This window comes from Bison bison, unplaced genomic scaffold, assembly GCF_000754665.1.
Source record: "Bison bison bison isolate TAMUID 2011002044 unplaced genomic scaffold, Bison_UMD1.0 scf7180017864167, whole genome shotgun sequence".
Lineage (NCBI taxonomy): Eukaryota > Metazoa > Chordata > Mammalia > Artiodactyla > Bovidae > Bison > Bison bison.
The window spans coordinates 4,391,982-4,413,497 of record NW_011494739.1 but is presented as its reverse complement, the minus strand read 5'-3'; the positions used below and the strand labels follow the sequence as shown (position 1 = coordinate 4,413,497).

Genomic DNA, 21,516 nt, shown 5'->3' with positions numbered 1-21,516 from the left:
GTAAGCACTTGCCACTTTTATGTGACAGGGCGTAATACCTGGATGGTTTGAATTAACCTCAAAAAGTATCATCTTTAAGTTGATTTTTAAATTTAAGTTTAGAAGCTCATTTTGTTCTATTTAAACTATAGCCATTCAACATAATTCTGAAATAATTTTTAGTGGGCTGTTGCCATGAACACACAACGTTATCTCCTATAGCAGACAGGAGAAGAGCAGTGACCAACATACTAATCCTTCTGTAAGTGGAAATTTCCACGATCGTATGTTTCTATTTGTGAAGCATTTTGGCTAATTATTTTACCTAAGGATATTAAAAACAAAGCCTTATTTTTAAAGGGTAAATTTAAAAAGAGGTCATAATCATGACCGCCATACAGATATAAGATGAACACAGGTCAGAGCGTTTATTGACTACATCGATTAGTGAAGGAACCAGTAAGATCCAACAACTAGCTTAACTGAAGTGCCATATATTCACAGTCACACTGAGGAGGACCGACGTGAACTTGTAAATTGACTCACCACCATCCATATCCAGGGTGATGATAACCCATTGCATTCCATCACTCCCAGCTTGCCTTCTATGAACAGGAACAGTTTGCATTACTATCAGGTTTTAACAGTCTGCCCTCTATGACTAAAAGGAAGACTGTGGCTCAGACATAAAAAAAAAAAAAAAACCAAAACAAACCTGCCTGCAATGCAGGTAAACCCGGGTTTGATCCTTGGGTGGGGAAGATCCCCTGGAGAAGGGAATGGCAACCCACTCCAGTATTCTTGCCTGTAAAATTCCATGGACAGAGGAGCCTGGTGGGCTATAGTCTATGGGGGTTGCAAGGAGTCGGACGTGACTGAGCGACTAACACTTTCACTTATGACTAAAACATCCCCAAAGACCATCTTACCTTGGTGGATGTGCTGCTTGGGGAATCCAGAACTTCAAAGCCATCCACAATTGTTCTCTATAATTCATATAACAGATACCAGTCATTCAGCCTTTGGGAGCTTTTCTGTATTTATCTTGTTGGATTTAACCAGGTCATTTGCTAGAATTAAGGGGTAAAGGAAGTTACTTCTCATTATTTCTGTTTGTTTCCGATGCTTCCTTTTGGACTCATATCTGGTTCCCTTTTCTGCACCCTTAACTTACAGCTCTGCCTCCACGGCATCACTGAGTCAGGCCTGCCCTTGCTCAGGATGGCTGAGTCAGAGCAGCACAGTTCTGTTGGCTTTGGTAGCTCCCGAAGTTTTTTGAGCTCTGCACGGACAGCATGTGGGGGATGCGCAAAGCCTGTGCTGAGTGCTTCCTGGCCGTGGCCCACAACACGTCCTCTGAGGTCTGCAGGTCCAGACTCTGGCCCCTTTTCATCACACTGATCAGTGACCCCTGCCGATGGGTGAGTGTGGCCACTCTGAGGCCTCAGCATGGCCTCTGGACTTGTCACTGTGTCCCGTGTCTTTTCAGTAATGGACCAGCTTATTTAGACTTTGTGAGGATTATTAGGGTACCTGACATCTCAGAAGGCTGGAGTGTTGGTAGCAAACAAATATTCCAGAAATGAAAATGAGGAGAAAACTGTAACCGCCAAGTTACCTTTTCTGTTACAGTCATAAACATGCCCACAGTGATTAATAAGTGCTGTTCACATGCTTTACAAAGTCTGGAATTATTTGATATGGAATTAATATTCTGGAAGCATACAAACTGCATGATGGTACTACAGTTTTCCTGATTTTCTATTGAAAAATAGTTTATTTGGAACTGAGGGACTGCTTTTAGAAAGCAAAACACCTGCTGAGACATGATTTGGTGGACAGCGAGTTGTCTGGTGGTTAGCCATCTGTCCCACCTGGAATCAAGTGAATCAGACCCCGTACCCGCTGAGCCCTCTCTGGCTGCAGGTGCTCCAGGCTGCCTTCCAGTCCCTGGGCCCCTTCATGTCCACTTTGCCAAACAGCCCTCCAGGGCTGGCCTCTATATTCAGGAAGATGGTACCTTGAACATCTGACCACTGGCTCCAGGTTCGGACTCAGACATCAGCCTGGGCTACCAGGTGCAGGCGGCTGTGGGGACACAGCCTCCGCCTGGTGAGTTTCAGCCGGATAATTATCAGGGTCCCCGATTCACCTCAAGCGTCCACCTAAAATTCTAGCAATTATCTCGTCTGGAGTTTTAGTAACAGTGACCTTCTGGGCAAGATGGAATATTAGAGCTTTAATTATGTAAAGAAGCAAAAAGTAATTGCAATAATGATTTTGAAACATGACTACTGGGTTATAAATAATGAAGCTACTGTCTCCTAAATTTAGATAAAATATTCATTGAGAGTAGTGATTAAATAACCTATAAAGAAAATTTTCTTTTACCATTTGATTAATGAAGTTCTTTGGACAATTCACACAGGGAAAATGTGAAGTCTCCCAAATAGACTTTTGTGCCATAGGATTTTACATGCACATGAAGGGGACATTCCTGACCCTCTGTTTGTCGGCCCTACACTGTATTTCTTGTATATTCTAGTGATTGATCTTGGGTTTTGTTTTTTTTTTTTGTCTTCCCTCTGAAGATGATGGATACACTCTAAGCAGACCATTCGAGATGGTTCACAAGCATCTCTCCAGTGTTAATGTTACTCAGCAGTGTGAGAGGAGGTAACTCACATCTCAGGTAGTATGGATGCTCTGTAGGGATGGTGGATCCTTCCCTCCACCTTTCTTCACCAAGATTCACTGAGTTCTTGCTGAAGGTCAGGCCTGGGGCGCCATGTCTTCCTCATCAAGACTTTCCAACTGGCTCATGAGTAGCCAGGTCTTACCAGCTCCCACACCTTTTATTTTCTAACGCCTGCCCCCTGGTGGAGGGACTGATGAGCAGTAAGTGCAAGAAGTCTTGCCATGCCGGGGGGTGCCAGCGCACCGAAGCCAGGGCTCATGCACCACTTGGGCACGGTGGAGGGGTTGGCTGCACCTTCCTGTGCCTTTTTCAGTGCACAAAGTACCCCCCGTGGGTCCGAGGGTACTGACTGGGCCTCTTGTTCTCTGTGAGGTTAGTATCTTCTGGCCCCAGGAGACCTGAGAGGTTGGGTCTCCAGGTAGATGGGAGGACTGGCTTGTGAGGACGTGGGCCTCACCTTTTCCCAATTTCCTTCCAGTCTGCTGTTGTTTGTTGTTCAGTTGCTCAGTCGTGTCCAATTCTTCGCGTCCCCATGGACTGCAGTGCACCAGGCTTCCCTGTCCCTCACTATCTCCCAGAGCTTGCTTAAACTCATGTCCATTAAGTCGATGATGCCATCCAACCATCTCATCCTCTGTCACCCCCTTCTCCTCATGCCCTCAATCTCCAGTCTGTTGTACGGCGCTAAAAACTTGCTTCCCTCAATTTAACGTACTTCAGCACAGCCAGGCCAGACAGAGCCAGCTCTGCCCAGAGAACTCTGTCTTTGCCTGTCCACAGACACCAGCACCTTCCCACGTGTCAGTAGCTCCTCTGATGGCCTGGTGGAGAACTCTGTCTTGGCTGGAGCCGAGCTGACCAGTCTTCCCCCAGAGGCCACAAAGCTCCCCAGTGTTAACGACCTCCCCATCCATGGCCCTCCTCGACCGGATTCCTGGGCCTACCCAGAGTGTCCTGAAGATGCTTTCAATAATTTCCTTTTATTGGCAAACTCCTCTCCCTGACACAAGCAAGGACTTAGAGCTGCTGCTGAGTGAGGCTGGCCATGGGAGGAAGGCGGGATTTCACCCGGGGCCATGCACAGGGGCTATGTGGCCAGGAGCGGAATCCAGAGAGTTCTGGATAGCTTGCAAGAGCACATGATGCATGATCCAGGCATTCAAGATAACTGTTGTCCATTGTGATGAGAGAAAACTGCATCTTTCTCTGTATGTGCGTTCCCTTATGTCCCCCCCGGGGAGGGTAGTGCAGGGGGAGCCTGGCTCAGTCTTTCCTCACTGCCGTCACCCCGGGGATCCCACTGTGCAGGTCCCAGCAGGGGTTTCACCTCCTTGCTTTTCAGCCATGCCTGCAAAACTGGAGCTGGCTTTCAGGTAAAAGCAGGCAGTTCTCAGGCACGTCCTAAGCAGTGGAAATTTCATTAGCTCCTTGGACCCGGTTCTGTCACTTCCTGTGTGACAATGCCCTTTCTAGTTATGAACAGCTAAGGACAGTGCCCCTTTCAGAGCCTGTTAACTCAGCCCTCACCTAAAGCTGAAGATGTTTGCCTTTGTGCAGCCAGGAAAAGTACAACTTCTTCTCTGGGGTATTTTTCATGCCGTGACTAGTGTTCCCACAGAGTGTCTGATCTGGGAGCCAGGCCCTGCGGTCCATATCCATCATCACGCCTCTTCTTTCTCTAAACACGGCTAGATTTGTATTCTTCCCTGAGTTGGGGAAACTGGAAAAAAAAAACAACACTTGCTGCTGTTGCCAGGCAAAGATTTGTGAAGCCTTTCGGGAAAGGAAATGTGAAAATCCAGTTAGCCCTGTGATTATTCTGTGTCTTTAAATTCATAAAGGAAATTAACTCAGCGTTTGCTGAAGGATCAAGCACATGTAACATATCGCTCCTAATAGTTATAGACAAAGGTCTGTTCTTGGAAAATGCATTTCTAAAGCTGAGTTATTCAGTGCCTGGACCTGGACTGGGTGCTGAGGCTGTGATGACAGACACACAAGGCCCTTATGGCCTGGTTGAGGGGATTGTGGATACAATCCCCTGCATAGGGAGTGTCAGGGGCTGGGGCAGGGGCCGGTGCACAGGCCAGGAAGCCATCCCTCCTGGGGGCAGAGGAAGGGTCTGGGAGAAGACCTGGCAGAGCAGCTGACATGTGAGGCGGGCTGTAGGCAATGGCCAGGAGTCTATCATCTCGAGAAGTCAGGGATGAGTTCAGAGGTTTCCTCCAGTTTCCCCAAAGCATTTGTGAAATCCTGCATGCAGATGCGGACTTAATCTCTTTGTGAGAAAGGACCCACAACTTTCATCAGTGCTCAAAGGGATCTGGGACCCCAAAGATTCAGAAAGAAACCCCACGTTGGGGATTTGTGCCCTAGCCATGGCGGGGTGTGGTCTTTGCAAGCTCCAAATATTTCATTGACTGTCTGGGATTTGACTGGTGGAAAACAGGATGCAGGGAGTGCTATGTGTGTGGAGCCGGGGCCTTGGAAACATGAGTTGGTTTTTATAGAAAGGCACGTGAAATATGTCATCTTCACTGTTAGGATAGCCTCAGGTTGTCAAGTCGAGGATAGAAAGAGCGAGTAGCCCTGGGGGCTTGGGAGCGAGGTCTTCAGCCATCCATGAAGATCGCCTCAGCTCATGCATGTGCATGCGTGTGTGGCAGGGCCAGCAGCTGTCCACTTTATAAATGGGGGACCCCCGCCCACTGTGCTTCTGGGCCTCCCAGACAGCGGTGTTCGGGACACTGTGTTGTCTTTCTGTGAAAGATGATGAAGTTAAACTCTGATTTTCCCAGTTGAGGCTTTTCGACTTCAGGTTTGATGCTCTGTGCATGGTTGGTGTTTAGCTGGAATAAAGTTAATGTCTGTAAACCTCAGCATCTCAGCGAGAGCTCGTGCGGGGGCCGGGAGGTGGGGTGGGGGTGCTGTGCTTGTGCAGCACGTTTGCATCCAGCCTGTCTTATTGTAAAGCCAAATCCAGTTATTAAAATTCTCGAAACTTCTCTTCCTGCAGCTCAAGTTCAGGGATTATCAGCTGCACGGAGAGCTGCCCAGCCTGACTCTGTGAACAAGGCCTAGCACCAGCCAAGAGAAGGGCCAAGTGAAGTGTCCATGACAGGTCCCATCCCTGCCCCTGACAGCCAGGGCCCCAGCTGACCTCACCACCGTGGGGCGAGCTTTCCGCAGCCAGGATATTAGCAAGCACGGTAAGTCTCTGCTCTGTCCCTCTGTCACTGAGGATGTGACAGAAATCACAAAGCCGCATTTTCTTTTATTAATATATCCTGGCAGAGATGATAAATGGCAAATTTAATTTTATTCTTAAGGTCATGTGTTGGATAACTAGACAACCAATCAATGGGGTGATTGATAACACTGACTCTCCTCCACAAAACAGAGGTGGGAGACCAAAAGCGCCTTCCCCCCTCCCCAGAGATGACGAGACCTGCTTCTTTGGGGGGAATTAAATGTCTTAAGGCTCCATCTCACCGCTGACCGACATTCACATCTTTCAGTGATGAGAGGAAGTTGAGTTCATGCAGCTCCTAGAATGTAAAGTTGACAGCAGCCTTCAAGCTGTGTGTCACCTCCAGCCTGTCCTGTGGGCCTCCTCTCACACCTGGCTGCTCAGGATGGGTGGTGGATGCTGTTTTTGGGGGAGAGATTTTGAAAAGCCAGTAGCTCATCACTTTTTCTCCTCTAGTCTGAAGCCAGCCCAGGTGAGACCTGGACTCCACGTCTAGGACAAGGAGGAAGCCCAGCACTTCTTTCTTTAAAAAAAAAAAAAAAAATTATTGGCCTGGTAGCTCAGGTGGTAAAGAATCTGCCTGCAATGCAGGAGACCCAGGTTCGATTCCTGGGTTGTGAAGATCCCCTGGAGAAGGCAACCTACTCCAGTATTCTTGCCTAGAGAATTCCATGGACAGAGGAGTCTGGTGGGCTACAGTCCATGAGGGTCACAAAGAGTAGGAAATGAATGAGCAGCTAACATAGTTGCTGTGCAGTGTGTTAGTTTCAGATGTACAGCAAAGTGAATCGGTTTCACATATAGGCATATCCGCTAGTTTTTAGATTCCTTTCCCACGTAGGCCATTAGAGAGTACTGAGTCGAGCTCCCAGTGTTACACAGCGGATCGTCGCTAGTTACCTATAGTAGTGTGTCTATATCAACCCCAGTCTCCCAGTTTACCCCTCCCCCTGCCTTGTCTCCTGGCCACCCTATGTTTGTTTTCTACATCCATGACTCTACTTCCATTTTGTAAAGAGGTTCATTTGTACCTTTTTGTTTAAATTCTACACATAAACTATATCATATGATTTGGCGTTTATTTCTCACCTTAAGTTTCTCCAGCTTTCCAGCTTGCTTGTGGTTCGAGGCTCTGATGCCTTCCTAATTCCTGCTAAGCTTGCACACGGACCCCCTTGAGCTGGGGTCCTTCCCAGGTAATGGTAAGCCTATCGAATTAAAATCAGCGAGGAATCTGTGCTCATAAAGTCATGGCGTGTTGGTACTCTTTCATTTGTATGGGCTGTGATGGGCAATCTTCAAAATTGTGGTCTCCAGGGCCAGAGTACCAATTGTTTGTCCATTCTCACAGTTTATATTTTGGTTTTCATGATTAAACTAACTTATCACCTCCCTTTACCCCCATTGGTTCACTCCAGTAAAGCAAAACAAAAGACGAATGACAACGGTCCAAATCCTAAATGTTTAAGAATTCGTTAAGGTTGCCTTTGACTAGTAAGGGATGAGATGATATCCTGTTTTGCTGATTGGTTTCAAAAAATAGGCAAGAAAGCTCATATTGTTACCCTTGTTGCCTGGAGTATAAAAACCATCTGTGTTAAGTGGAAAGGTGTGGTCATGTATATCTTGGTGGGAGACGTGGTACTCTTTGGGCTTCTTTGTCATACATGGGCATGAAAACAGAAACGAAAGAACAGACACTTCCAAGCTGGTGTTCTTGAGTGATGGATCTTGAAGGGTCTGCATAGCTGGGCTTTGGTTTATCCTGAGGTATGTCAGGCAGCTTGAACTTGACCCTTGGTTTCCTAAGGGGTCAGTCAGGATGCTTCTAGTTGCAAAAGAAGAAAAAACAAACAAACAAAAAAACCTCAAAGAGCTTAAGTAATGAGGCAGAAGAGGAGGTGAAGCTGGGAGACTGGTTCCCTCAGCCCTTGTGTTGACCCTGGTCCAGCTCCCCCTTCTACCATCTTTGTGCACCGACTCAATCCAGAGCTGTCCCGGGGAAAGAGGGTCTTGTTCTTCCCACTTGTCTCTTTTTGACTGCCTGGTGATTTTCTGGGGAAATGACCTCCCAGCTCCTTCTGGGGTTGCTTTGACTTGGGGTGGTTTACTTAAACCTTAACTTGGCTCCAGGAGTAAGTTCTGTGTGTAATGATGGCACCGAAGACTTGGGAATAAAATTAATTCCTGGAGGAAGAGAAATGATCTATTATTTATTAATCTCTGTGAATTTATTAACTTGGAGAAATTGAGGTCTTAGGTTATCACATCAAAATATTTTCTGTTTTATCATGTCCCTCTATTAAGATGAGCGGTACATTTCAGTGAAAACCTTGGGAATTGAAAGTTCTGGTAGTATGCCTCAGAGCAAGCGAAGCATCTATTGGTGTATTAATCGACTTTCCCGGATCATATATTGAGCTGATTTGTCAGAATCCATTAAGCTAGTCGACAGTATGACATTTCAAGTGCAAGTAGGAAAATCCATGTTATGGTTGAAGGAGAAGGTCAGGTCCATCTCAGTTAATCAATGATCAGAGACCAATATGTCACCGCCGGATGGTCCTGCTCATTTTAATTGTTAACCTAATGTAAAGGTTCATCAGCAAACATTAGAGGTGTTTGTACATGTGAAAATTGAGAACAGTTTCCTAAGTAAATACTCTTTTATCAGCCGTGTCTTTTCACTCAGATTAAATGGGTCCTCCCCTTCACTGTCCACGCTCTCTCTCTGGAGTCCAGCCGGGAGGCACTCTCCCATTCCTGAGAAACGCTGGGGGTACTGATCACCATTTCCTACAAACCTTGTTCTGCCTTCTGGAGTGGTCTATGCTTTAAACGTGTGACTGTTGATCAGTTAGCCATCCCGGGGATCCTGGGGCTTAAAGAAGGGTGAATGCAGACTCAGGTTGTTGGTACCCACCAACGGGAGCCTGTCTTTTGTAAGAGCCTCAAGCAGCCTTGAATGTAAGATGCACCTTCAGTGAGTGACCTGTGCGATATCAAATATAAGCTTGCAAATGTATTTTTTTGCATCTAGAGAAATGCCACTGACTTCAGGGGGAGCTCTGGCCTTGGTTTGCAGAAGTCATTTCTGGCCTTGAAAGAGGGTTCTTTGAAGGGGCAGCAGTAGGGCGGCTTCCTCCTTTGGACTGTGTTGCTAACCTGCCCACTCTGTCTGCAGGGTCCAGGCGGACCTGGCAGTGGGGTGATGGGCCCCAGTCCCTTCGAAGAGAATAAATCTAAATTACAGGTTTGTTCCTTGACAAGAAAAGCAACTCAAAATTTTACATTATCTGGAAGTTAAATTTAAGAATGGCTGTTGGAGCCAAATGTTTTTCTTCCATCAATATTAATGACATATCTTAGTTCATAATCTCTGTTGCTAATATTTCCTCTCCAACTGAAAAAAAAGTAAATTCTCAAGTAGTGTTTAAAGTATTCTGAACAATCTAGAATGGTATCTTAATAAAACAAAATGAAGTATGAGAAAAGAATTTGACACGTATACATTAATGTTTAATGTCTATTTATGCAAACCATTTAAGTCCTTTTTTTTTCGGTCTGAAAACTTTTTGACAACTTCCTTTGTTGAATCATGTTTGGTTTTGTTCTACCTCATGGCTAGTTTCTTGTGCTATGGAAGTTCTCTTAAAGGTTTGTAATCACTGAATCCCATTGTCCTTATAGAGAAAAGGTGAGTGGGTAATGTCTTAAGAAGGCAGCGTTCCATCCATTGGAAAAAGGTAGTAGTGAGCAGAGTGAGGGCCTCGAGCCATAGAGGCTGGGGCAGTTATAGGAGAAGAGGAGAGGGTTTGCATTCTCCGGAGCTTCCTGGACCAGTCTAACCAGACGTGGATGTTTTCGACTGTGCTCTGTGACATGGTGCTGGACCAGTTTGGAAACGACCCTGCTTTAACTTGCGTCCAGGTTGAAAACTCACCCCCCTGCAAAACCAGAAGTCGGTCCAGGCCTCTCCTCCCTCTTACGTCTCTGCTTGGCTGTTTTCACATTTAAGTTCCAACCACCTTGTCTTTCGTGAGTATTCTCCCTCTCTCCTACAAGCATGATGGTTTCCTTTCTCTCCCATTTCCCAGGACATAAAACCTCAGCCCCTGCTAGATCAGTGTGTGTCCATGACCGACCCAGCAGCACAGACCGTCAATACCAACATAGCCTAACACTGCTCCTGCAGCCTGCCTGGGGGTGGCGCTCACCCTGGGCCGGCAGAACTGGCACTGCCTGAAAGGTACATATAAGACGCTGGCCTCCGACGTGCAGGTAAAAGGAGCCTTTGCAGAGGCTGGCACAGAACAGCTAATTAGGAGACGGGGAAGTTGCGGCCAGGCCCACTGACCTGTGCTTTTTGTGGCCGACGTTGGCGTGTTTACTGGCCTCTGATGAAATAGAGCCTTAAGTGGTCAGCACTTGGCAGTATCAGTTTTGCTCCAGAAATGCCACCTACTCTCTTGATAACACTGAGTTCTGCTTGCCTTCTGTGGTCCACCCCGTGGAAAGTCCAGTGCACCCTGGCCTTCTCTTTCCACGAGCTTGCTGTGATCTTTGGGGATCAGTTAACAGCAGCCCACCTGCTACCCGTCTTCAATGGATTTCTAAAGGACCTGGATGAAGTATGAATAGGAGTCCTCAAACACCTGTATGATTTTCTAAAGGTAGGGAGAAGGGTTAAAACAATAAACAAACCTCCCCTCTTCAATACAATTTTTTAAAACCCTGGGTAGGTATAGATTCAGTTAAAAAAAAAAAAAAGCAGCTGTCTGGGTTTCTTCAGTTGAAACGTATCATCCACAGTCTTAAAGTGGGCATTCTTTCAGTGGTGGGTAAATATTTTTCTGTCTTTCCTCCTAATCCCCCTGTCCCTTAGAGTTCTAATGCCATGGAGAATTACACTCCGGGAAAGGAGAAGCTGGGCTGCCGGGCGGCGTGTGCCTTGCCCGGGGTCATCTAAGGGAAGAGCCCGGCTGAAATCCAATCTCAGTTCTGCATGAAGAGGTTTTTCTTGCAAGATGGTGCTGATTGCCTCCTTGCCTTTTTTTTTCTCCCCTCCTAAAGGAATGATGAGTGTAAAACTGAGAGTTTAAAAATGACCTCAAGAAACTAATTAGTCGCATCCAGACGACCGGGAGCTGCCCTTGACAGAGCTGGGCGCCTGCTGCTTGGCTGGTGTGGGCACAGAGCGTGCGAGCAGCGCCTCCTCCCTGGGAAGCAGCGTGGCATTATCTCCCGAGCACACACAGGCCTGGGTTTTTTGTTGTTTTTTTTTTCCTTCCAGGCTGGAAATTGTGAAAGATGGAAGAGTGGAGGGCGTGTAGAAACACACAAGCACATACACGAAACAGGGGGGAAAGGTTGGAAGCAGTCAGGGAGGCACTAATTCACAGCCACTCTGGGTAATGGAGACACAGGCGTCAGAGAGACATACGGCTATGGCCAGGGACAGATGTATAACCTGAAGTTTATAAGAAAACAGAGTATTGGGGGGCATTCTGGAGGATTATATATTCTTATTTATATGTAAATTTTTAAAAACTAGTTGCTTCATGAAGACAAGAGGAGAGAATATCTTTATCAGCTTCAAGAATTTGTAGTGACCGATAACAACAGGAATTGGAGGTTTCCATATGAACTAGCAGAGTAAGTAAAACCTGTTCGGGGATATGAGAAGGCAAATTAGATGGAATAATTTTTAATTTCCCTACCTTATAATTGATTTCTAAAGTAGCAGTAAGAGTCTTCTTCTGGATAAAGAGATTATGTTTTTATTAAGGGATAAACTGAATTCCAAAGCTCTAAGTTACAAATACCACAGTCTCCGGGGAGACATTCATTTTCAGAGGCAGACAGGGCGAGAGTCACTTTGGAATTAGAGTGTTCTGCTGTTCTATAAGGCAATTTATTCGAACCAAATAAAAGATGAATCACTCGCTCTTCAATATTCTCCTATTAATCGGAGCAGTTTTTGCCAAAGCTTTCTTGAACATTCTGAGTGTAACCCTCTGTTTAAGGACACAGCGTGGTTTATACACTTCAGCTCCTAAAGAAAATTATGCTACAGTGAGAGAGATGAGAAAGTCTAACCCAGATGAGGTGATTATTGAATAAAAACGTCCCCCAAGGTGGCTCATTTTGTGTGTGAAGGAGTTATTTAACTCCATTGTGTGCCGGCAAGAAGAATGTTCAAGGTCTTGGTGATTGCAGAAGAGTGAAATTGTCCCCTTAAATAATTCTCCTTCCTGGGGTGTAGAATGTGCTTTCCGCAGTATTGAGTAGATTTGTTTGTGGTGGTGTTGTTTGGGTGTTAGTTTTCACCTCCTCAAGATTTATTTCTGTAATCTCTTGTTTTCATTTTTCTTGCCCTCAACTAGAAATCTCTCAAATAATTGTCTTCCCTGTAGAAATCCATCAGGATTTTGCAGCTCTTCGGGATAAGATTTGGCCGATGCCAGGGGCAAACGAAAAGATTTTCTCTTCGCTGTGATCCTTAATCATTATGCTTAATTTGAGAGATTGAGGTTTGAGTCATTATGCCTTGTTCCCGGCGCATTTTCTGAGAAAAACAGGCCCACGTTTTTTTCCGTGAAGGCATCGCGCCCTCTAGCGGCCGATGCGGAAACTCGGCGCGGCCCGCCTCAGGCTGGGCTGAACCGTCTCCCCCGGGTCGGGGGCGCCGATGGGGATGCGAGGACCGAGACCCCGGGTGGGGTTGGGGCCGGAGGCCGGCAGGAACCGGGAACGGGGGGCCGGAGACCAAGGATGGAGTCGGGACGAGGGACCGGCTGATCCACCTCCCGGGGCCGGCGATCCAGGGAGGGCACGGTGTGGACCCGGTGCTGGTGCCGGTGCTGGCTGCGAGGACCCGTTTCCCGGGCCGGGCCGGGCCGAGCCGACTAGCCTCGCCCGACGGCGTTATTGCCAACATCTGTGCGGTGGTTATTGAAGCCGAAGCCCACCGATATAAATTGTGTGTTCCGTGCCCACGATACTGGTATCATTTTTCTGAAAACAGTGCTTTTTTTTTTTTTTTTGATATGAAAGTATTCATCGGCACCCCTGGCTTCTGGTTCTAACTTCCACGCAATCACTCTTTAATTTCGTTTCCTTTGCCAGGGTGGAAATCATGCCGTTTGTTTCTGTTCCCCTCTCCCCTTCCCCACTTGGAGAGAGCTCTCTGGCGGTGGCTTGTTCCCGCCGGCGGGTGATGGATTTTCCCGGGAGCGCGGAGCCCGGCTCGGTTCTCCCAAAGCGGACCTCGTGCGAGAGCGCGAGCCGAGAGCTCAGGCAGAGCAGTTAGTCTGCAGCGTCGGGGCTGCGGCGACCGGGAAACCTCGTTTGGTTTCCCCTTGATCTGCTGATCTTCGGGAACTTCAGCGTCCTGGCTATTTTTATGTTATCTGATATTTAAAAGTTTTATGTGTTTTCGAAATGATAACCTAAAGTTGAAAGATTAAAGCCCTTATTCATAAATTTCTCAACCTCTGTTTTACAAAGTCTAACTTATTTTCTTTTGGTTTGATTTGTGTGCGTGAGAGAGATGAAGAATTAAGATTTCTTTGTTTTTCTTCACTTTTCTTTGCGTAGCCATTTTCCCTCAGCTTCCGTTGATCTCACGCCCGGCTATTTTTGTCTGTAAGATGAAATGAGAGTAAAGAGATAAATAATGTTTTTCACATTTCATAATTTATTTTCTTTTTAATTTCAGACAGTTGATACTGATTTTGGAACTCCATAATCCCAATTATGTTTATGATCATTTAATGCACATTGCCTTAAAGTTGTGTGCAGATAAAGTTTCTGAGGTTCAGTGAATCTCCTTCAAATTAGTCAGGAATCATGGCCTTTTCTGTTTATGATTTTTAGAAAAAGGAATATTTATGTTTCTTCCATTTTAACTCCTGTATTTTATCTGGGCTTAATTTGTCCATTTACTCATGAAAGCAGCTTTTATTTTAAAATTAGAAACTGTATTATAGTTTTATTAATATAAAGTTAGCTCTTTGGTTTAACTGTGTGCCTGAGTATGAAAATCGTAAGTAAATTACTTTATGTATCACACCCTTTAAACAGTGGCTTAGTGTTTTCTTCTAAACATAGATTGGGTTGATTCTCTAACACGGTTTTATTAAAAAAAGTAGTTAGTAAGTAGACTCCAGCGAAGAAAAGATGATCCTGTTTTATGTGAGCTTATACCAGCTGAACACTGAGAAAAAAAAAAAAAACCCACTTGAAAATATCGATTTACTAAGGTACTCTGATGGTGTTAAAATGTTATAAAAATGACATGTTCTGAAAGGTAATGATTTAGTTAGCAAGGGGACATTTTCTCAGATTTGGAATCTTAAGATTAATAATGCATTTTTCTAATGCCATTCCCTTTTTAAAATTCTGTTTTTTATGAAGGGTTTTATGTGTGTGTGTGTGTGTAAAATGCCATATATTTAAACATCTTTTTTCCTCTGTATTCTAATGATCACTGTGACAAAAATTACTTTCTCCCGTGCTTATAAATTCATTTTAAAAGTGGAACGGTGCATAAAAATGTCTCGTTTCCGTGTAGAGTAGTATTCATAATTCAAGTAGATGGCAGCATTTTAAATTTGCTCTTCTAATATTTTTCACAGGTTGTGGCAATTCTGCAGAAGTTCTATTCCAACAGTGAAAGTGCATTGGGGTTAAATTTCATCAATGAGCTCATCATAAGGTTCCGGCACTGTTCTAAGTGGGTCGGAAGGCAAGCATTTGCTTTCATTTGTCAGGTTGGCAGGGGCCCCAGGGGAGCATCCAGCACGAGCATACGTTTCCTGTGTGACGTCAACGCACAGCACCAGGTGAAGGATCCCAGCCCTGGAGGACTGGCCAGAAGCTTGGGGATCAGCGGACCAGGCCCCCTCACGCCACAGCCTGGTCAGGCAAAGAACCTGCCCAGGGTTCTGCAGCCCCTCTGTGCAGTCCTCTGTGGGTAGCAGCCGGGCACCTGCTGTGTGCCCGGCGTGCTGATGCCGTAGCAGGGTGGGAACCACCTCCTGCTCTCCTGGCACCTGCTGCCCAGTGTGTGGGGGCTAGGTCCAGACCCTGCTCCGGTCATGTCCGGTCCTGCTTCTGGGGAAGTTGGGGGGTGGGGGCAGTGAGGAACAGAGTAGTGGGGCAGAGACAGCTTCATCTCTTTAAGGTGAAGTTCAGGTCCCCAGGGAGCCCTCTCTAATTGTTGCTCAGTCGTGTCATATTCTTTGCGACCCCATGGACTGTAGCCCACCAGGCTCCTCTGTCCATGGGATTCTCCAGGCAAGAGTACTGGAGTGGGTTCCCATTTCCTCCTCCAGAGGATATTCCCGACCCAGGGATGGAGCCCTCATCTCTGGCATCTCCTGCGTTGGCAGGCAGGTTCTTTACCACTGCGCCACGTGGGAAGCCCACCCTCTCTACCCAGCATCTCAGAAACACGGGCATGATTGTGTTTGGCTAGGGACGGTGGCTGCCACTTTTGATCGCCTGTGTGTGTCAGGCCTCTCATCCCACATCTAATGCCAACGCTTCTGATGCTGACAGGAAGGTCCCCCCGGTGTGGAGCTCGGTGTGCCCATATACTTCCAGTTTGTTTTTAGTTGGAGGAATTGAAGCCCAAAAAGGTTAAGTAACTTGCTCAGGATCACATAGGAAGTATAAAACCATGATTTTGTTTGTTTGTTTGTTTTCTGCTAAAGTGCTATTTTAACAGTTTTAACTTTTCCTCAGGCACATACCCTGTGGCACACAGAGGGAGCGGGAGGAGCATAGTGAACTCCTGTGTGCCTGTCACCCAGCTTTGCCAACAGTGTAGTAAAAGCTGGGATTGGCTTCCGCCTGACCCTGGCCCCAGACCCCCCTTTCTGTCTCTGGGAACCAGCCCCGCCTTCCCCACTGAAGAACTCACGAGGGGCTGCCGCAGGCCTGCAGGGGTTATCACAGGGGAACCATGGCCATTTACTTGTAGAAGGGCAAACTTGGGGCAGGGTTAGTGCCAAATTCACCAACCACAGGCCTGGTACTGCAGGCTTTTATCAAGAAGATAAGATAAAAAGATAAAATCCTATTTTGTGGAGAAAGGGTAAAAGAGAGACATTTGCTTTTATTTTAAAATTCTTTTTTTTTTTTTTTCTGAGATTCAGACAGTCCACAATGAAATAAAGGGAAAAGGGACCAACTAATTTTGTCTAAGAAAAATCAATTTTCTTGTGTGTGCTTTCATTAAAGATTTAGAAAACCCTACAATAACACATACAGAAGGACAGAGGACTCAGCCAAGAGAACCTCCCAAGGGTCATGTGGATTATCATTTAAAGGTGGGGAGGGAGCATAACCTGGAGGTTAGCCGGGCCACCTTTGGAGTCAAAACCGGTTAGTCTGAAGGCCGAGTCTCCTGTCTCCCTGCCGAGTGGTCTTGGGCAAAGCCCCCTCTCTGCCTCTGCGCTGCCTCTCTGCCTTCTGTGAGACCGGGCTTCGGTGGCAGGAGTCTGCCTCCTGGCATGGTCCTGAGGCTTCAATGAGCAGATGCGCCCGCGTTACCCAGCAGAGCTCCAGGCACCTGGAAGGCACTCGTAGATGTCAGCTGCTATTGCTCCCCTGTAGGCGGAGGAACTTCAGGATTTAGAACCCATTTTCCTGGTTTAGAACCCCCACCTCGCTCCTGGTTGTGGATTAGGAACCTTTGGGTGTCACCGTCACAGTGGACTCACCTGTAAAACTAGGCTTGCTCTGATTTCCACCACTGGCTATGAGAACGAGTTGGGAGCATACACGTGAGACTCTTTGTAAGCAGAGCAGCGGTGAATGCTGGTGGTTATCACGGAAGCTGCATTTGTTACCTATGCACAGATGGCCGGGCGCTGGATTGGGGTCTGGGGTTTGATTGTCACGTGACAGGCGTGGCCCCTGTCCTCAGAGCCTGAGGCCTGGTGAATGCCGGGCGTGAAGGTTCCTCACCCTTACTTTGGCGCCATGCTAGACTCCTCAAGGATGTCTGCATTCTCGTTGCTGCTGCATTGTACAGATGAGGAAACTGAGGCCCAGAAAGGTAAAACCACTTACTCATGGCCACGAAGCCAGTAAGTGATCAGACTGGGTTTTGAACCAGGACTTATCTGACTCCAAAGCCTTTGCCTTCTCCACCAGATGTTACGGGCAGTTGGACCCCAGTGCTTGGCAGTGAATTATAAAGTGGTAATAACCAAATTCAGTGGTTGAGATTTTGAAATTCACACACATACTTCTCAGACCAAACGATCCTGAAATTACTTCTTTGGAATCACAGAAGTGTATGTTTTTAGAAAAAGCATGCTGACCCCTAGTGAAAAATGTCCACTTTTTGGCTGTGACTTTCTTTTCATCAGAGGCAGTAGTGAGCAAAGAGTGTATCCCCATGGACCAGTCTGTCGAACACATACTGCCCAGCCTTTTAAGCCTCATATCAAATCCTGTGCCAAACGAGAGGGTTTTGCTTGCCAAAGCTCTGAGGCAGATACTATTGGAAAAGGGTACTTGGGCCAGTTTTCTGAGCTTACAGATTTTAAATTTCATCAGACAGCAGCTGGTTTTCCTCTTTCAGGAACTGTGGCAAATTGTGTGATATGGCATACTTCAGATTTATTATACAAATTGTTATGTCTTATGCATGTGTATGTGTCATATCCCACTCTTTGTAACCCCACGGACTGTAGCCTGCCAGGTTCCTCCGTCCATGGGGTTCGCCAGGTGAGAATTCTAGAGTGGGTGTTCATTTCTCACTCCAGGGAATCTTCCTGACCCAGGGATCAAACCCAAATTTTCTGCGTTTCCTGCATTGCAGGCAGATTCTTTACCTGCTGAGCCATCAGGGAAGCCCTACTTTATGCATAAAATGTTACTTATAAAATGGCTAGTAAAATTCGATAGCTATTTTATATTTAATAAACATATGCTAAAACACAAAACATTACATAGTCTTCTAGAAACGAGAGAAACTTTTATGAGTTTTAAGCTCTGACATAGAGATTATGAAAGGAAGTCAATTTCAGCATTAACTATGATTGGGTTTTAATGATATTAATTTTGTCGTCAGTCAGAAATAGTTTATATCCCAACCTAGTCAGTTATTTTAAGCCTGAACAGGGCCTAACATAAGATAGTTCAATTCTGCACCAGGGGTACAGGCAAATGTCTTAAATCCTGCCCTGCATATACCCATCTTGCCTCTTCTCTCCCATCCTGTACCCTAGCTTGCCAGCAACCTGACCCCCACTTCCTGTGTTCTAAGTTGCCGATTCTTTTGTATTGGAGGGAAGAAAAGATAATATTAAAAGATTTTTAGTCATAGTTTTAAAAATATGCCTACCTATTCTAAAAAGTTTGTGTTTACAAGTTAGGAGATACTCTTTGATTAAAGCAATTTTACTACTTTAAAGGGCTTTATGAAACACGGTGTATTGTCCTGAGACGTGGTTTTAAAAAAGAGAAAACCCAGCCCAAACCAGCGTGTGTTTTAGGACACAGTTCATGGCCCCTGTGATTCAGTTTCGTGTCTTGTCTTTTTAGCTTATTTTAGAAATGCTGGTAACCCTCATCTTGGAGTTTCTGAAGAGACTGTCCTGGCTTTGCTGTCCGACCAGAACCAAGATCTTACCTTTTTTGCTGCCCTAGAACCAAAGCGGGGGAATGTTACAGACCCTCGGCATGCTGCAAGAACAGAACTAACCCATCTGTGATCACTGCAAGCCAGTCACTTTGAGCTTGGCACGTGCTGCTTACCGTAACTTGAAGGGGAGCTGATGGTGTCATACCTGCCTGGGGAGGAAAAGTTTCTGAGACTTTGATATTGTGTCCTCCAGGGACCCCTTTTCCATCTGCGGTCACAGGGACTGCTCCTGGGACAGGCACTGGCAGGCACTGAGTTGCTTCTGTGCCCCTACATGCCAGATCAGGAAGTCTGTGCAAAGGTTGTAGAACCAGGTGGATCCCTGAGTGTGGGAGCCTCCATGACATCAGACTGTCTGGTAGCAGTTTGTTTTGTCTATTACTGATGATATTATTTGACCCCCAGTTACCCCCTCTCCAAAAATAAAGTACTTTACTAGAAGCTTTTACGTCTTCAATAGATTTGCGTATTTGGCTTCCGTCATGCTTTCCCATAAAATATAGTTTATGGTTTTATATTTTATTTTTAACTGAAATATTGTGCATATGTAAATAACTCTTGACGGGAAGAAAATATATTAATGTAAGATTAGTCTCCTATCAGTGAACAGAACAAATACATCATTTAAATTTATGTTCTACTTGGAGTTGCTGCAAATATAGCCCCATTTTTTTTTTACTTGTGAGAGATGTGATAGTTAAAGAAATCTACTAAAGCATGATTTATGGCACTCTTTCTAATATTGTACTTTTGTTATAAATTGTACTCTGACCTTTTTCTCAGGCACTCACGCCTCCCCTTCTTGCAGGAACCGTTTCCATAAAGAGATATATTGGCTTTTGATAGAGACATAAAGCAGAAAGATTTTCATTCTTTTTTTTTTATTTTCATTCTTATATGGCTATATTATCATTTGTTTAAGAGATGGGAGGGAAATTGATCACTGAGATGCATGGATTTGAACTTTATATCTGATGCTTTAGAATCTTAAAAATAGGAAAGCACAGTTCTGATCAATCTATATAGTTGGCCACAAACACCAGTGATGTAGGGGCTTAAGTTATGATACACTTCAAATCTAAGTACATAAGACTTAAGAGTTTGTGCTTTTAAAATCTAGACCAAGAGAAAGATGCTCTAGAATTTAAAAGGTTTTTGATTAATTAATAACTCAAGGTTCTAGAAACATCTGATTAAGTTTTGCATGCATGTATGCTGATGTTATTTTTCTTTTTTCTATTTTTATCTTCTCAAAGGCCAACAGGCAGGGAGGAAGGAGCAGCCTGTTTGGGGTCCGAGAGCGGGCTGCAAAGGGCACATGAGTTATTTCCATTCTTCCCTGGGATCTTTTTCTTATCTTTCTTTTCTTTTTTTTTAAATAAAATTTCTTGAGCTAATATTGAGTTTCTGATGCTTTCCCCTCCCCCAAATTCCACTGGGCTGACTCTAAAAAGTAAGGAAGGAATCCATACCGTGCCAAAGAAAATAAGGCACATGTATGAGAACTTCAAATTGTATTGCTAACCCAGGAGATAGCATTTTGGCAACTTCAGGAAAGAGTGATTTAATACATTGGAGACTACATATTAAGAGAAAAAAAAATTATCTCATATTCAGTGCTTGCTTAGAGTAAATAGATGGAGCTATTGTTTTGCTTCGGTAACAAGCAAATTTTAATTTTTTTATTGCTTAGAAATTGAGATTGTCGTGTTGTTGAAATCTGTTGATCCAGCAGCAATGTAGACTTATTCAGCTGGAATCTTGTATTCTGTGCAGAGCTTCACTTTCCATTAAAGAAAACAAATTAAGTTTGTGTTGTGATGGGTAGGATTTGCCTGCTGAATCATCTATGGTGGTAGAGACTGGTCAAGACTCTTTGATGAATAACCTAACCTTTAAATTTTCAGTTTATAAGTGTTAAAATTTTCTATAGTTTTATATGAATGCCTTTCCAGTGCAAAGTTTTGTTTTTTTTTTAATGACTGTCACTTCTCTGCAAAAAGTTATGTTTAAAGCTCACATTTTATTCTTCTTTTGTAACAACTGAGATTTTTTTCTAAAATTGTTCATGTTGCCCTTGCTGTTGTCTCCTGTAGGTTTCTCATCCGTTTAGGTCTTTACATGTTAGTTCATAGATGCAGCGTTGAGTGTCTGTGATCTGACTTGCACTCGGCCTCTGGCAATATAATGGAAAAGCACAAGCTGGTTTCTCACCAATAGGGCTGCTTTGAAAGGCATCTCAGCAACAGAACCGTCTCAGACTGTCCCTAAGTGGACGTGTCCTTCACTGTCCTTCTCATAGTGTTTTCTTTGGCACTTTCTCACTCCAAGAATCCCAGAGCGTTTTCAGCACTGATGGATTTCAGTGCAGATTTGCAAATTTTGGGGAAGGTCCATCTCCCACTTCCGGGGTAGCCCAGTATCTCCCCTCCCCTCCCCGCCCCCCCCACCCCCCCTACCCCCCCCCCCACTGTCAGGTTGGATCCAGATCTGCTTGAAAGGAGTCATATTTCTGCAATGTTGCCTTTTTCATTTATGCTCGAAATACGATTTTAAAGCATGACTAAAGACTGCACTTTACAGCTCTCCATAGAGGATGCATGCAGAGATGATTTAGAGCGTTATTCAGGCATAATTCCTACAGGTAGTTGGCCCCGAATTGTGCAATGACTGTATTTTAAACAGACAAGAAGAGGCCACAGTTTTCCCGCTTAAAGGACCTGACGTTCAGCTGGGAAGGGGAGTTGGGGGTGTGGTGCGGGGGCGCACGCCTCGTGGTGATGCCTCTGTATTGATCTCAGTCAATCTCCCCACTGTTTTAGAAGCGCCCGTGCCCATTCCCCTTATTCAAGAAGCTGCACCAGGTCCACGTGAAGCCCGCTTTGGTTAACTGCGGCCCATCGGCCCACCGCGGGTAGGCGGGGC

The 21,516-nt window shown here is 45.4% G+C and overlaps 1 protein-coding gene and 1 long non-coding RNA gene across 3 annotated transcripts in view; both read left to right on the top strand.

The window, feature by feature from the left end:
• Window positions 1-20,202, top strand: part of LOC104989966 — a 76,061-nt gene extending 55,859 nt beyond the window's left edge. The window contains exons 4-6 of one of the 2 annotated variants that reach the window (XR_825442.1): window positions 5,694-5,886; window positions 14,567-14,676; window positions 18,492-20,202. This is a non-coding gene — a long non-coding RNA (uncharacterized LOC104989966). Of the gene's footprint in view, window positions 1-5,693; window positions 5,887-10,024; window positions 12,807-14,566; window positions 14,677-18,491 lie in introns of those variants that run through there. The other variant, XR_825443.1, reaches the window with a different exon arrangement.
• Window positions 20,203-20,659: 457 nt separating this feature from the next.
• ANKRD60 (ankyrin repeat domain 60) overlaps window positions 20,660-21,516 on the top strand; it is a 43,004-nt gene continuing 42,147 nt past the window's right edge. The window contains exon 1 of the mRNA XM_010841903.1: window positions 20,660-20,683. Coding sequence (XP_010840205.1) covers window positions 20,660-20,683 — 24 coding nt within the window. The remainder of the gene's footprint in view (window positions 20,684-21,516) is intronic.